A 12,098-nucleotide genomic window follows, 5' to 3' on the forward strand; every position below is an offset into this window, starting at 1 on the left:
ACAGCCAGGGTTCATCATCAGCTCTATCTTGGGTACTGCTCTCCCATTTGCTCATCAAGACGTGTCAGAAGACCAAAACAGCGTGTGCCTATATTGCACCAAACCTGAGTTCCACTAGGTACAGCCAGGGTTCAGCATCAGCTCTATCTTGGGTACTGCTCTCCCAAGTGTTCATCAAGACGTGTCGGAGGACCAAAACAGCGTGTGCCTATGTTGCACGAAACCTGAGTTCCACTAGGTACAGCCAGGGTTCAGCATCAGCTCCATCTTGGGTACTGCTCTCCTAATTGCTCATCAAGACGTGTCGAATAACCAAAACAGCGTGTGCCTATGTTGCACGAAACCTGATTTCCACTAGGTACAGCCAGGGTTCAGCATCAGCTCCATCTTGGGTACTGCTCTCCTAATTGCTCATCAAGACGTGTCGGAAGACCAAAACAGCGTGAGCCTATGTTGCACCAAACCTGCGTTCCACTAGGTACAGCCAGGGTTCAGCATGAGCTCCATCTTGGGTACTGCTCTCCTAATTGCTCATCAAGACGTGTCGAATAACCAAAACAGCGTGTGCCTATGTTGCACGAAACCTGATTTCCACTAGGTACAGCCAGGGTTCAGCATCAGCTCCATCTTGGGTACTGCTCTCCTAATTGCTCATCAAGACGTGTCGAATAACCAAAACAGCGTGTGCCTATGTTGCACGAAACCTGATTTCCACTAGGTACAGCCAGGGTTCAGCATCAGCTCCATCTTGGGTACTGCTCTCCTAATTGCTCATCAAGACGTGTCGGAAGACCAAAACAGCGTGTGCCTATGCTGCACCAAGCCTGCGTTCCATTAGGTACAGCCAGGGTTCAGCATCAGCTCTATCTTGGGTACTGCTCTCCCAAGTGCTCATCAAGACGTGTCGGAAGACCAAAACAGCGTGTGCCTATGTTGCACGAAACCTGATTTCCACTAGGTACAGCCAGGGTTCAGCATCAGCTCCATCTTGGGTACTGCTCTCCTAATTGCTCATCAAGACAGACCAAAACAGCGTGTGCCTATGTTGCACTAAACCTGCGTTCCACTAGGTACAGCCAGGGTTCAGCATCAGCTCAGCTCTATGTATACTAAAACCTTCTCCAGAATGTAACAAACACTTTTCTAAAAACCGCATCAAAATCGGTTCAGCCAAATGCGAGATAATCGCGAACAAACATACATACATACATACATATACATACAAACATACGGGTCAAACTGAGAACCTCCTTTTTTTTGAAGGCGGTTAATAAACAAGTACTTACAACCCAAGGATTAAAGTTTCTGGTCGCAGTTTACACGCACACAGTAGAGCCAAACACGCAAACAAATATAACTTTTTACACGGCGAGCGACGCACACAATGATAAATAACTTCGTCGTCGTCGATGCAACGTGCGGAGCCGATCAACAAACGTCCTGCCTCTACCAGCTCCCGCGCGGGACTGAGGCCGCGAGCGCGTGTCACCGATGTTATACCAGAAAAAGGGGAAGTTTTTAAAAAATCGTCAGAAAATAAAAGTTGCAATTTAAATAAAATGAAGTACAGCAACAGTTTAAGTAAACTTTGCAGATTATTTGAGTATGCAATCTACGTCTAAAATAAGTAGATTTTCGGAGAAATTGTCACTTGTTTTGAGGTCATTTCTGGAGAAAATTGAATTCGTTTAACTTTCATTTCCTCGAACTCTAAGTCATATAACAACAATGTAATCTGATAAACCTAGAGTACAGAATATGTGTAATACAAATTTACCATTTTTAGCAGTCCAAACTTTACGAAATTTACAAATAAGAGCATCAAAGTCAGTGCTTTACACGCGTTTACCTAAACGTCCATCAGAAAAAAATTCATTACTAATTTAGTAAGCCTTTTTTCAAAAAAATGATCTGATAAACCTAGAGATAAGAAGTCGTGCTAATAGAAACCAGTACTTGTTATTTCAATTAGGTAACAAAAGGTGTACAATTTCACAGAAGAAATCTATCAACTTTACATTTTTGCGACTAAAATCGTAACCGGGCTCTTCAGTTTTCAGTTCAACACATGAAACTAGTATAACTGGATGGGTCATGAGGTCATTTATGTCCTCACGGGCGCACGCATGTAGCACATCTATGTAATGCTAGGTCTATGATTACGCAGCTGGCAGCCATACTTGTTTTGATAGGTCTGTTTCATTGACGTATGTCTGTTTTGAAAACAAAGAAGTAAAAGTCCAAACTTGAAGATGGGCAAGATATTCCTGGATCATATTGGAGGCACTCGCCTGTTCTCATGTGCAGCGTGTGATGTAAACCTTACTAATCGTTCAGAGCTAATCAGTACAAGATTCACTGGAGCTACAGGTACTTTTTTTATGAGTATCGTGGTATTTTTAGTAAGGTCATTGTTTAATTATAATCTACAAATTTTATTAGTAACACCCAAGGTAAAAAAAATTTGTTTTGTACTGACCCTTATTTTATTTTATTGAACATCAATGATTAATTATTTCAATCTGCATATATAGTTTAATATCATTCAAGATGGTCATTGGTCGAATTCAAACATATATTTCAAATATTTGGTTCATTGTTTATCTACGTCGTCGAAATCAGAAATGTATTCAAGTAATTTTATCGTACATTGAAAATTGTAGACACTGTTTACACTGCTAATGAGCATCATAACAATTAAACTAAATGACATATTTCCATTTATAAACTTTATACCTAATTATTTGTAATATTACACTATCTATATTATTTAAATTATTCTAAATACTACTGCTGTTTTGTTGTAAACTATTTCATTTAAAAAATAAATATTGTAATGATGAAACAAATATGTGCAAATGTTTAATTGTGGCAATCAATTTCCCTAACAGCAAAACCATTATTGCAATATCAGGAAAGTTAAATAAAGCCAGCATGGCGCATGGCTAGCTGTTGGCTGACCTATTTTCCAGTAATAATAAATAATGATATTTTGAGTATCTATTTAAATTATTTTCCAGTCTTGAGTCCAGTATGTAATTAACTATTTAATTAACACTGGGTTGGCTAGGAAAATTTATAAATTTTGAAAATTTTGCAATCAAATGTGTCTGTTACAATCACTTTTGAATCTGATTGCATAACTTACATTTAGATATGAAGGGAATATAATATAAAGGTCTAGTTTTTAGTCATTTTAGAACAGAACGTAATCATAAAATGAGAAAAATACTTAAATTTCAGGTTCAGGTTATCACAAAAACAAATACGATAAGAGGAAAAGACGCAAACTTTTGACATTTGTGGGTTGCAACAATGAATATAATTGATAAATTAAAAATACTGTAAAAAACACAACTTCGAAACATCTTGCTTTATTTCCAAGATACAATGCACGTAAATAGATGTAATGAAAGTAAGTGATGTATTTGCAATGATCTGTCCATGTCTAAGCTATATTCATGACCTTAAGCTAAAATCATAGCCATTTCAGCTAAATAAATGAGTCTTTTAGGCAACATGAAAGTCAAAAACGAAACATGAAACATGGTTAAGATGATGATGAATTAATTAATTTAAAAAAATCCTACATAAATGTATGATTCTTGTATGAACAAGAATTCTTATTACCTTTTAGCACAACAATGAATTTTGTAAAATCATTGTCACTATTAATTCCAGGCCGCGCTTTTCTCTTTCACAAAGTTGTGAACTTGGTATACTCGGGAGTGCAGGACCGGGTGATGCTGACCGGTCGGCACATGGTGCGAGACGTCTCCTGCAAGAATTGTTCCACCAAGCTCGGCTGGGTGTACGAGTTTGCTACTGAGGAGAACCAAAGGTGACACAAATTTAGAATAACTATATGCCAAATACAAAGCTTAAAAAAATCTTACACTTCATCATCAAGGAAATCATGCATGTTGAAAACAATATCAGTATTGGCTATGTTATATACCTATTTAATTTACTGGGTTATGCCCCATATTACCACCAACTTGTTACCACAAGTGCATTGGTTAATTTTTTCCCTGTCCACTGGTATTGTTGAATTCAGTATTATACATATAAACATTCCTCTTGAATCTATTAAAAACCACATCAAAATCAGTAAGCATACATAGGGGCAGACATCCATCCAGACAGCAAGAAGCGACTTTGTTTTATACTATGTAGTGATGTAGTGTAGTGATACTAGTGATAGTGAAGTTGCTTTTTGACCAGGTTTGTAACTCAGCATGTTGTGGCTCACTTTCTTTCGGTTGTAATCAGGTACATAGACATCGGTTACACGCTAATTCTGGCATCAGTTCATTCCATCATTCTGGTCAGAATGACTAAAGAATTATCGTGTAACACGCGGACAGATGGGACTGATGAAAATAAAATATTTTCGATAATATTCGTCAGTCCGTTTTGAATGACAGAAAACTGATAGTCTCCTATCAGTTTTCTGTTATTCAAAACGGACTGACGAATATTATCGAAAATATTTAATTACTGTAATAAGTATATAAAAAATGACGGTCTCACAAAACTTCGCGTCATACTGGAAAAAAATAAAATCTGGGGCTACTCTCCTCACATAAATAAATGCCCTTACCGGGATTCGAACCCAGGACCATCGGCTTTGCAGGCAGGGTCACTGTCACTACCCACTAGGCCAGACCGGTCGTCGAAATTTACCTTTTCTTAATAACAAAATCTGACAGTTGGATTTATCTGAGTTTGAAGCGACTCAATTGTATGTACATAGATAGATATATCTATATACGAGTGTATAGTTTTTTAAATGTGGTTTTGTGACAGATACAAGGAAGGTCGCGTTATCCTGGAGCGGGCGCTGGTCACGGAAAGCGACGGCATAGAGGAAATACAAGTCAACGCAGATTAGATTTATACATTTATATAGATAGATACTACATACCCATGTACCTACACTTGTTGGACAAGCATTTGTGTGTTAATCCAAATCTCTCCACCAGCCATTGCTTGCAAGGCCATCAAAAATCTTGGTCATCTGATGCTTTAATTTCAGTTTTTTTTTAATTAGAGTAGGTATAACGTCACGGCTATCGTGTGCGTTGCCGGTAAGCACGAAGGTTGATATTGGCATGCAGCCATGCTTAATTCAAACCTTAATCTAATTTAAACACTCCATGTAGAATTGCTTGTCGAACAGTCTATGCCTGCCGGGCTAGCACAATCATGATTGGCGCGACAGTATCTCGCCAGCGAGATAGACTACCCGTCCCTGTTTAATTAATACAGTTAGAAAAAGACGGGTGTTCTATCTATCTATCTCGCGGGCGAGATACTGTCGCGCCTCTCCTGTGCTTGAATACTGGGGACGTAGCATTAATTTTTATACATACATACCTAAAGTAAGGCCTAAGTAACGAGATAAAGAAAACAAACATTTAGGATTTCAAACTTTATTATTTGAAGAAATTATTATTCCGACAGAAATAATAGTCGCTAGCAATAGCTATGAAATTCATTCAGGGCCGATTGCATAATAACTTGTAACTAATTAATAATATTAGCGGAAGTATCTTTCCAATTCCTTTGATTAGAAAGAAACTTCCGGTAGGTAATATTATTAGTTACAAGTTATTATGCAATCGGCCCCAGATTGTTTATATCTATCTCGCTTCTTGGCTTTACTTTATATTTATACATATTTATTTTAAATCCTATGTCTTCGCAATTCGCCGGCTATGGCGGTAAAAGTTTAGATTGGTCTGTGGATAACCGTAAGGACCGTAAGGTTAAGATCAGCTGAAGCTCAAGATTTGACTTGCTTAGTTTTCACATATATATACATATAGTATACATATACACGGTGGCTAAAAAATAAGTAAGTTTTGGGATTATACTGAGCAACTTCTACTATGGGACCAACCCCGAAATCGCGAAAAAAAAGTTGGCTTTCAAACATTTTGGCTGGTCCATTTTATATGGGAGGGTACATTTTTTTTCGCGGGTTCGTGGTTGGTCCCATAATAAAAGTTGCTCAGTATAATCCCAAAACCTCCCTGGCAACGGGAATGCACTTATTTTTTAGCCACCGTGTATATACATATATGTTTTTAATATAAGTACCTTATTGTAATTTGTATCTACTCAAGTTTGTACCTAACTAACAAAACTTGGCACCCATTTAGTTCCCAATTATTTTGTCAGCAAAGTAGTTTTCATATTAAATATTTTTTGTTTTCGATGGGTTTACGTTTTATTTCGGAAATATTTTAGGTACAGTTGAGTTCATAAATATGTATACATTTCTTCACCCTAATCCATTGCGATAAGGTGAAAAAATGTATACATAATTATGAACCCGACTGTACGTCGCATATAAGATTACATTACAAGTAGGTACTTCAGGTTTTATCCAACAGCCAATGGTTTATGTTGTGATTAAATAGATGTAAGTATTATAATTAATTTGGCGATATTAAATTTATAATAGGCAGAGCCTATATTAGAGCCTATTCGAAAAATTTAAATTTATCATAATGCGTGGTTAAGTAAATGCTGTTTTCGCGTATTAAAAGTGGTCCCACTGCTTTGTACCACAGTGGGTCCACGGGTATTTTTCTTCCCGTAGACCCACCGTTCTAAACAGGGCAAACCGCCCAGAAATAGGAGAAGCGGGACTCAGTCTAGTTAAGTTGTGAAGGAAATGTTTTTTGAAAAGGAACAGTGCGGTGAGACCATGGTTAAAATAAATTACACGTAGACAGCTGTTTAGATAGTGGGACAACGGGTAAAAAAAATAATACCCGTGGACCCACTGTGGTACAAAGCAGTGAGATCACGGTTAATACGCGGCTGTTTTTAGTCTTATTTGATCGAGTTAGTAAAAATTGTATGGTCGAGTTCACAAACATCTCTATCTCATTAAGTAATAATCGTTACAAAAATATAATTATGTTTGTGAACTCGACTGTACCTATTCTTCTTAGAATTGATGTGAGTAATTCTTATATGGCAAAATCGACAATCACCATTTAACTGTGTTCCATTATATCTAACCCAAAATTGCAAATTATTTTTTGATGAAGCATTTACTAGGTACCTACTACTTATTTTTTAACACAATCACTCACAGCGACTCGCTAGGCGAGTTCTCTGTTCGTAAGCGCTTTTCGCTACATACGATTTTTCACGTGTTATCAGCTGCGTTCCTAGCACGTAGCTCGTGCTGGCAGTGAATGTGTTAAGATAAAGGTGTTACTTGAGCCACTAAAAACCTGAGACACCCCAACAGATTTTTTTATTTTGAACTCATCTTGAGTATTTATTCTTTAATCCGATAAATATTTAAAAAAATATTCGTTGTTTACTTTTCTTAGCAATTCTATTTGACTGGTAATTCTACTCAAGATACTTCGTCGTTTGAGTAGGTTTGAGTGACGTGAAACAATTGCTAGTTACCATCGTAAACACTGTTAAATGACCATTTGCATACCTTACTGCAACAAGATAAGGCCAGTTAAGGGTGTTGCTCATTGAGAAATAACGTGTCAAATGGTAGTTATTGATGTTGGTGCATTACAAACTTGGCATGTAAAAATATTAAAAAAAAAATAAAAAAATACCCCCATTAAAATATAGCGCAATCGATTCTCCCATCGATTCTGAACAAACTGTTTTTAGGTTTTCAGTGGGTCATGAAACACCGTGTATATAATGGTAACATTGGTAACTATGTATATAATTGGCACTACAAATTTTTTCAGGGAAAATTCACTAGTTTCTATTTTTTTTCTCTTATATAGTATATAAGGCCGCGTTCCCAAGACAGGAAAATTATCGTTCTATATGTGAACACCTCCATTCAAATATACAGGCCACGATGCAAGACTACCTGTCGTTACGACATAGTGGGAAAGGGGCCTTACCGGTATTATGTTACAAAATAGAGAATTATAGAAATAAACAGTTTTAAATTAAAATAGGACACGTATTTATCATTATTTCCATGTCAGGTTTTTCCTACAGCTTACATGCCGTGAAACTTATTTGTAGGTTCGTTATACTAGCTGTTGCCCGCGACTTCGTACGCGTGGATTTGTATGTTGGTGGTTATATATTCTACATGAGCATAATATAGAACATTATGCAGCAAAAGATATCAGTAGGGACGGTTAATCATTTGTTAATAATTATACAACGCATGGAATTTGTCTTTCACAAACTACGAAGTTTCAAGACCCTAACTGAAAAAAATTGATCCCGATATAATCCCTCTCGACCCTCTTAGAAGATTTGCAAGTCCACTATTTAAAAAAAAGATCGCTCGCGAAACTATTAATACAAACTTCAAAAACGGTGTAAGTAATCAATTTTCGTATATTTTAATATAATGCCCTTTTTACCAAGTTTCAAGTTCCTAGCTTAAAGAAAATTTGTACCATATATAAACTTACATCCCCTTTTTAACCCCTTTAGGGGTTGAATTTTTAAGAACGTTGAAATAACTTTTTTGGAATCTTATACAATGCCTTTCTAAGAAGTTTCAAAGCATTTGTAATAGATTCACTTTGAACCCCTTTTTAACCCTTTTAGGGGATGAATATTTAACGCTTTAAATTATATAAACGCTTAAATTACTTTTCTTGTATTTATAAAAAGATTCAATTCCCGCACTCAAAAAAATGTATTATCTCCATACAAACTTTCAACCCCTTTTTCACCACCTTAGGGGATGAATTTTGAAAAACCCCTTCTTAGTGGATACTAACGTCATAAAAGCTATCTATTGTGAAAAATTCAGCTCTCTAGGTCCAACGGTTTGGTCTGGGCGTTGATTTAAGTGAGTCAGTCAGTTAGTCAGGACTTTTACGTTTATATATATATATATATATATAAGATAGATATAGATATTATTGTTGGGGTGTTGTGGGCCTGTGAATGTCACGTCAACCAAGCAATGCAAGCAGTGATCTATTGTGACGGCCCTTTAAAGTTTGTTACTAATGCCCGTTGAGTCCAGAAAATTCCAGATTCTTTGGGCCGTAATGTTCTGTACCTCATAGGGTTGCAGTAGGTTATGTGCCGCCCTAAGTGGATACTTCTTTTTGATATTAGTGGTATATATATAGTATATAAACCGGGTGTTTCCTGTAACAGGAGCATTAAATTAAACTGGAGGTTGTACGCCTCAAACTGACCAACATTTGTTCAGCAACTTTTTAAAATTATGAAATTTTTAGATTATACCTTTTTCATACTAATTATAGTAACGGCACCAGTCATGGGACTTGTAAGAGGAAATTTGGAGTATTTGTGATATTTCCCTCATACATGTAAAATGTTACCGCCTTGCGTGTTAGAAGTTGAATGTCCCATCCGTCTTTTATGTTTCAGGCGTGTTGTATCAAAAATTCAGCAATTAGTTTCCACATAATTAACAAATTAAAACTATGTGTTTTTTCTCCAGTCATGGTCGGCAAAGCTCCAGTAATGGTACCCCGGTAATGGGCGTGGATCCAGTAATGGTGCCCCTATAATGGGCATCCCTATGAGTATAAAATATTGGAATAGGAAATAAGATTTGGCAAATTCAGCTTCCAAAATTTGACCCACACTAATAGACCGGGAGCCAGGAACGGATTTCCATGACCAATCGCCTCCCGAGCGAAAACTCGTATCCACTCGTATGTACCTATACATCGAATAATTTTGTCTCGATTAATTTTAGGAATAATTATGATCATGGTTGTTTTATAGGTTTTAGGGACTGGATTTCGAAACTGATAACCATCTTGGAATCCAAGATGGCGGACATGCACTATGTCATAAAAGTCGTCATGGATGTCGTTTTATAGGTTTAAGCGAGTGCAGATATCAAAAATTATGACCATTTTGGAATCCAAGATGGCGGACATGCACTATGTCATAAAAGTCGTCATGGATGTCGTTTTATGGGTTTTAGGGAGTGCTAATTTCGAAAATGATGACCATTTTGGAATCCAAGATGGCGGACATGCACTATGTCATAAAAGTCGTCATGGATGTCGTTTCATAGGTTTAAGGGAGTGCAGATTTCAAAAATGATGACCATTTTGGAATCCAAGATGGCGGACATGTACTATGTCATAAAAGTCGTCATGGATGGCGTTTTATGGGTTTTAGGGAGTGCTAGTTTCGAAAATGATGACCATTTTGGAATCCAAGATGGCGGACATGCACTATGTCATAAAAGTCGTCATGGATGTCGTTTTATAGGTTTAAGGGAGTGCAGATTTCAAAAATTATGACCATTTTAGAATCCAAGATGGCGGACATGCACTATGTCATAAAAGTCGTCATGGATGTCGTTTTATGGGTTTTAGGGAGTGCTAGTTTCGAAAATGATGACCATTTTGGAATCCAAGATGGCGGACATGCACTATGTCATAAAAGTCGTAATTTTATAGGTTTTAGGGAGTGCTAGTTTCGAAAATGATGACCATTTTGGAATCCAAGATGGCGGACATGCACTATGTCATAAAAGTCGTCATGGATGTCGTTTTATAGGTTTAAGGGAGTGCAGATTTTAAAAATGATGACCATTTTGGAATCCAAGATGGCGGACATGTACTATGTCATAAAAGTCGTCATGGATGGCGTTTTATGGGTTTTAGGGAGTGCTAGTTTCGAAAATGATGACCATTTTGGAATCCAAGATGGCGGACATGCACTATGTCATAAAAGTCGTCATGGATGTCGTTTTATAGGTTTAAGAGAGTGCAGATTTCAAAAATTATGACCATTTTGGAATCCAAAATGGCGGACATTCACTATGTCATAAAAGTCGTCATGGATGTCGTTTTATGGGTTTTAGGGAGTGCTAGTTTCGAAAATGATGACCATTTTGGAATCCAAGATGGCGGACATGCACTATGTCATAAAAGTCGTCATGGATGTCGTTTTATAGGTTTAAGCGAGTGCAGATTTCAAAAATTATGACCATTTTGGAATCCAAGATGGCGGACATGCACTATGTCATAAAAGTCGTCATGGATGTCGTTATATGGGTTTTGGGGAGTGTCGATTTCGAAAATGATGACTAGTGTATTGGCGTCTCGAGCACTTACGTCATAGTAACGTCACTGACAGGTGTTAGTCGATGATAGACCGCGAGCAGAGCAGTCGTATCACGTGATGTTTGGGTTGACGAGCCGTTGGAAATACATTACATCGTATGATTTACTGTGGTAAATACAGGACATTACAATGACCATTTTGGAATCCAAGATGGCAAATTTACGACGGCTCAGCCATACGGTCAAAATTAGGTGGGGCTTGCTCGATTAAATGTCATAGAGGGACCCTGGCAGCTTCTGACGCCGCCATTTTTATTTCAAAATGGCTGATTCTAAATGGCGCCCGATTTTCAAGTTTGTCCTAGCGCGCTAAATGTTGGTCACGGAAACTCGGGGTCCCATGGATTGCTATAAAAAATTTTTTTTGAAAAAATTCAAGATGGAAAAATCTACCACTTATTTTGTATAGCAACTTCTTAACGGTGCGAGATGGGTGAACGGTGCTCGACCAAATGTCATAGAGGGCCTCGCGACAAATTGGTCTGATATTGCTTAATCCGTTTTTTACATACACATAGCTTCTTTTGATAGGTACTGTAAAGGTTTTGTAACCTTTACAGCCTTTTTTATCAGTAACTGGCGACAGCCACGTTTTGAATTTAGAATCGTATCGCCCTGTCAAATGGAACGGGGGTGCGTGATCGCCATTCCTGAAGAGGCAGTCATTCTGTATAGATGATTTGTCAATTAGCTAACCTGTGAGAAAAAAATAATACATTGAAGATCAATATGTTTAAATATCTACCACATCTTCCCCAATAGGCGTATCCACTTTACAGTACTGGCCGCTTATTGCACTCCCTAAAACCCATATAACGACATCCATGACGACTTTTATGACATAGTGCATGTCCACCATCTTGGATTCCAAAATGGTCATCATTTTCGAAACTAGCACTCCCTAAAACCCATAAAATGACATCCATGACGACTTTCATGACATAGTGCATGTCCGCCATCTTGGATTCCAAAATGGTCATCATTTTCGAAATCTGCACTCCC

The 12,098-nt window shown here is 37.4% G+C and overlaps 1 protein-coding gene across 1 annotated transcript; it reads left to right on the forward strand.

The window, feature by feature from the left end:
* The first annotated feature begins 2,189 nt into the window (after nucleotides 1–2,189).
* On the forward strand, nucleotides 2,190–7,961 carry LOC134741343 (protein yippee-like 5). The gene is made up of 3 exons (XM_063674095.1): nucleotides 2,190–2,370; nucleotides 3,682–3,841; nucleotides 4,810–7,961. The coding sequence occupies exons 1-3, from the start codon at nucleotides 2,253–2,255 to the stop codon at nucleotides 4,892–4,894; spliced, it is 363 nt and encodes a 120-aa protein (XP_063530165.1). The 5' UTR covers nucleotides 2,190–2,252; the 3' UTR covers nucleotides 4,895–7,961.
* Nucleotides 7,962–12,098: the final 4,137 nt, after the last annotated feature.

This window comes from Cydia strobilella, chromosome 5 (assembly GCF_947568885.1).
Source record: "Cydia strobilella chromosome 5, ilCydStro3.1, whole genome shotgun sequence".
NCBI classification, from domain to species: domain Eukaryota; kingdom Metazoa; phylum Arthropoda; class Insecta; order Lepidoptera; family Tortricidae; genus Cydia; species Cydia strobilella.

Bases quoted from the DNA above. Each gene is read 5' to 3' on its own strand.
- LOC134741343 (XM_063674095.1), top strand. From the start codon at position 2,253: ATGGGCAAGATATTCCTGGATCATATTGGAGGCACTCGCCTGTTCTCA. The intron at 2,371-3,681 runs GTACTTTTTTTA...TATTAATTCCAG, and splicing joins AAGATTCACTGGAGCTACAG to GCCGCGCTTTTCTCTTTCAC. The intron at 3,842-4,809 runs GTGACACAAATT...GTTTTGTGACAG, and splicing joins GCTACTGAGGAGAACCAAAG to ATACAAGGAAGGTCGCGTTA.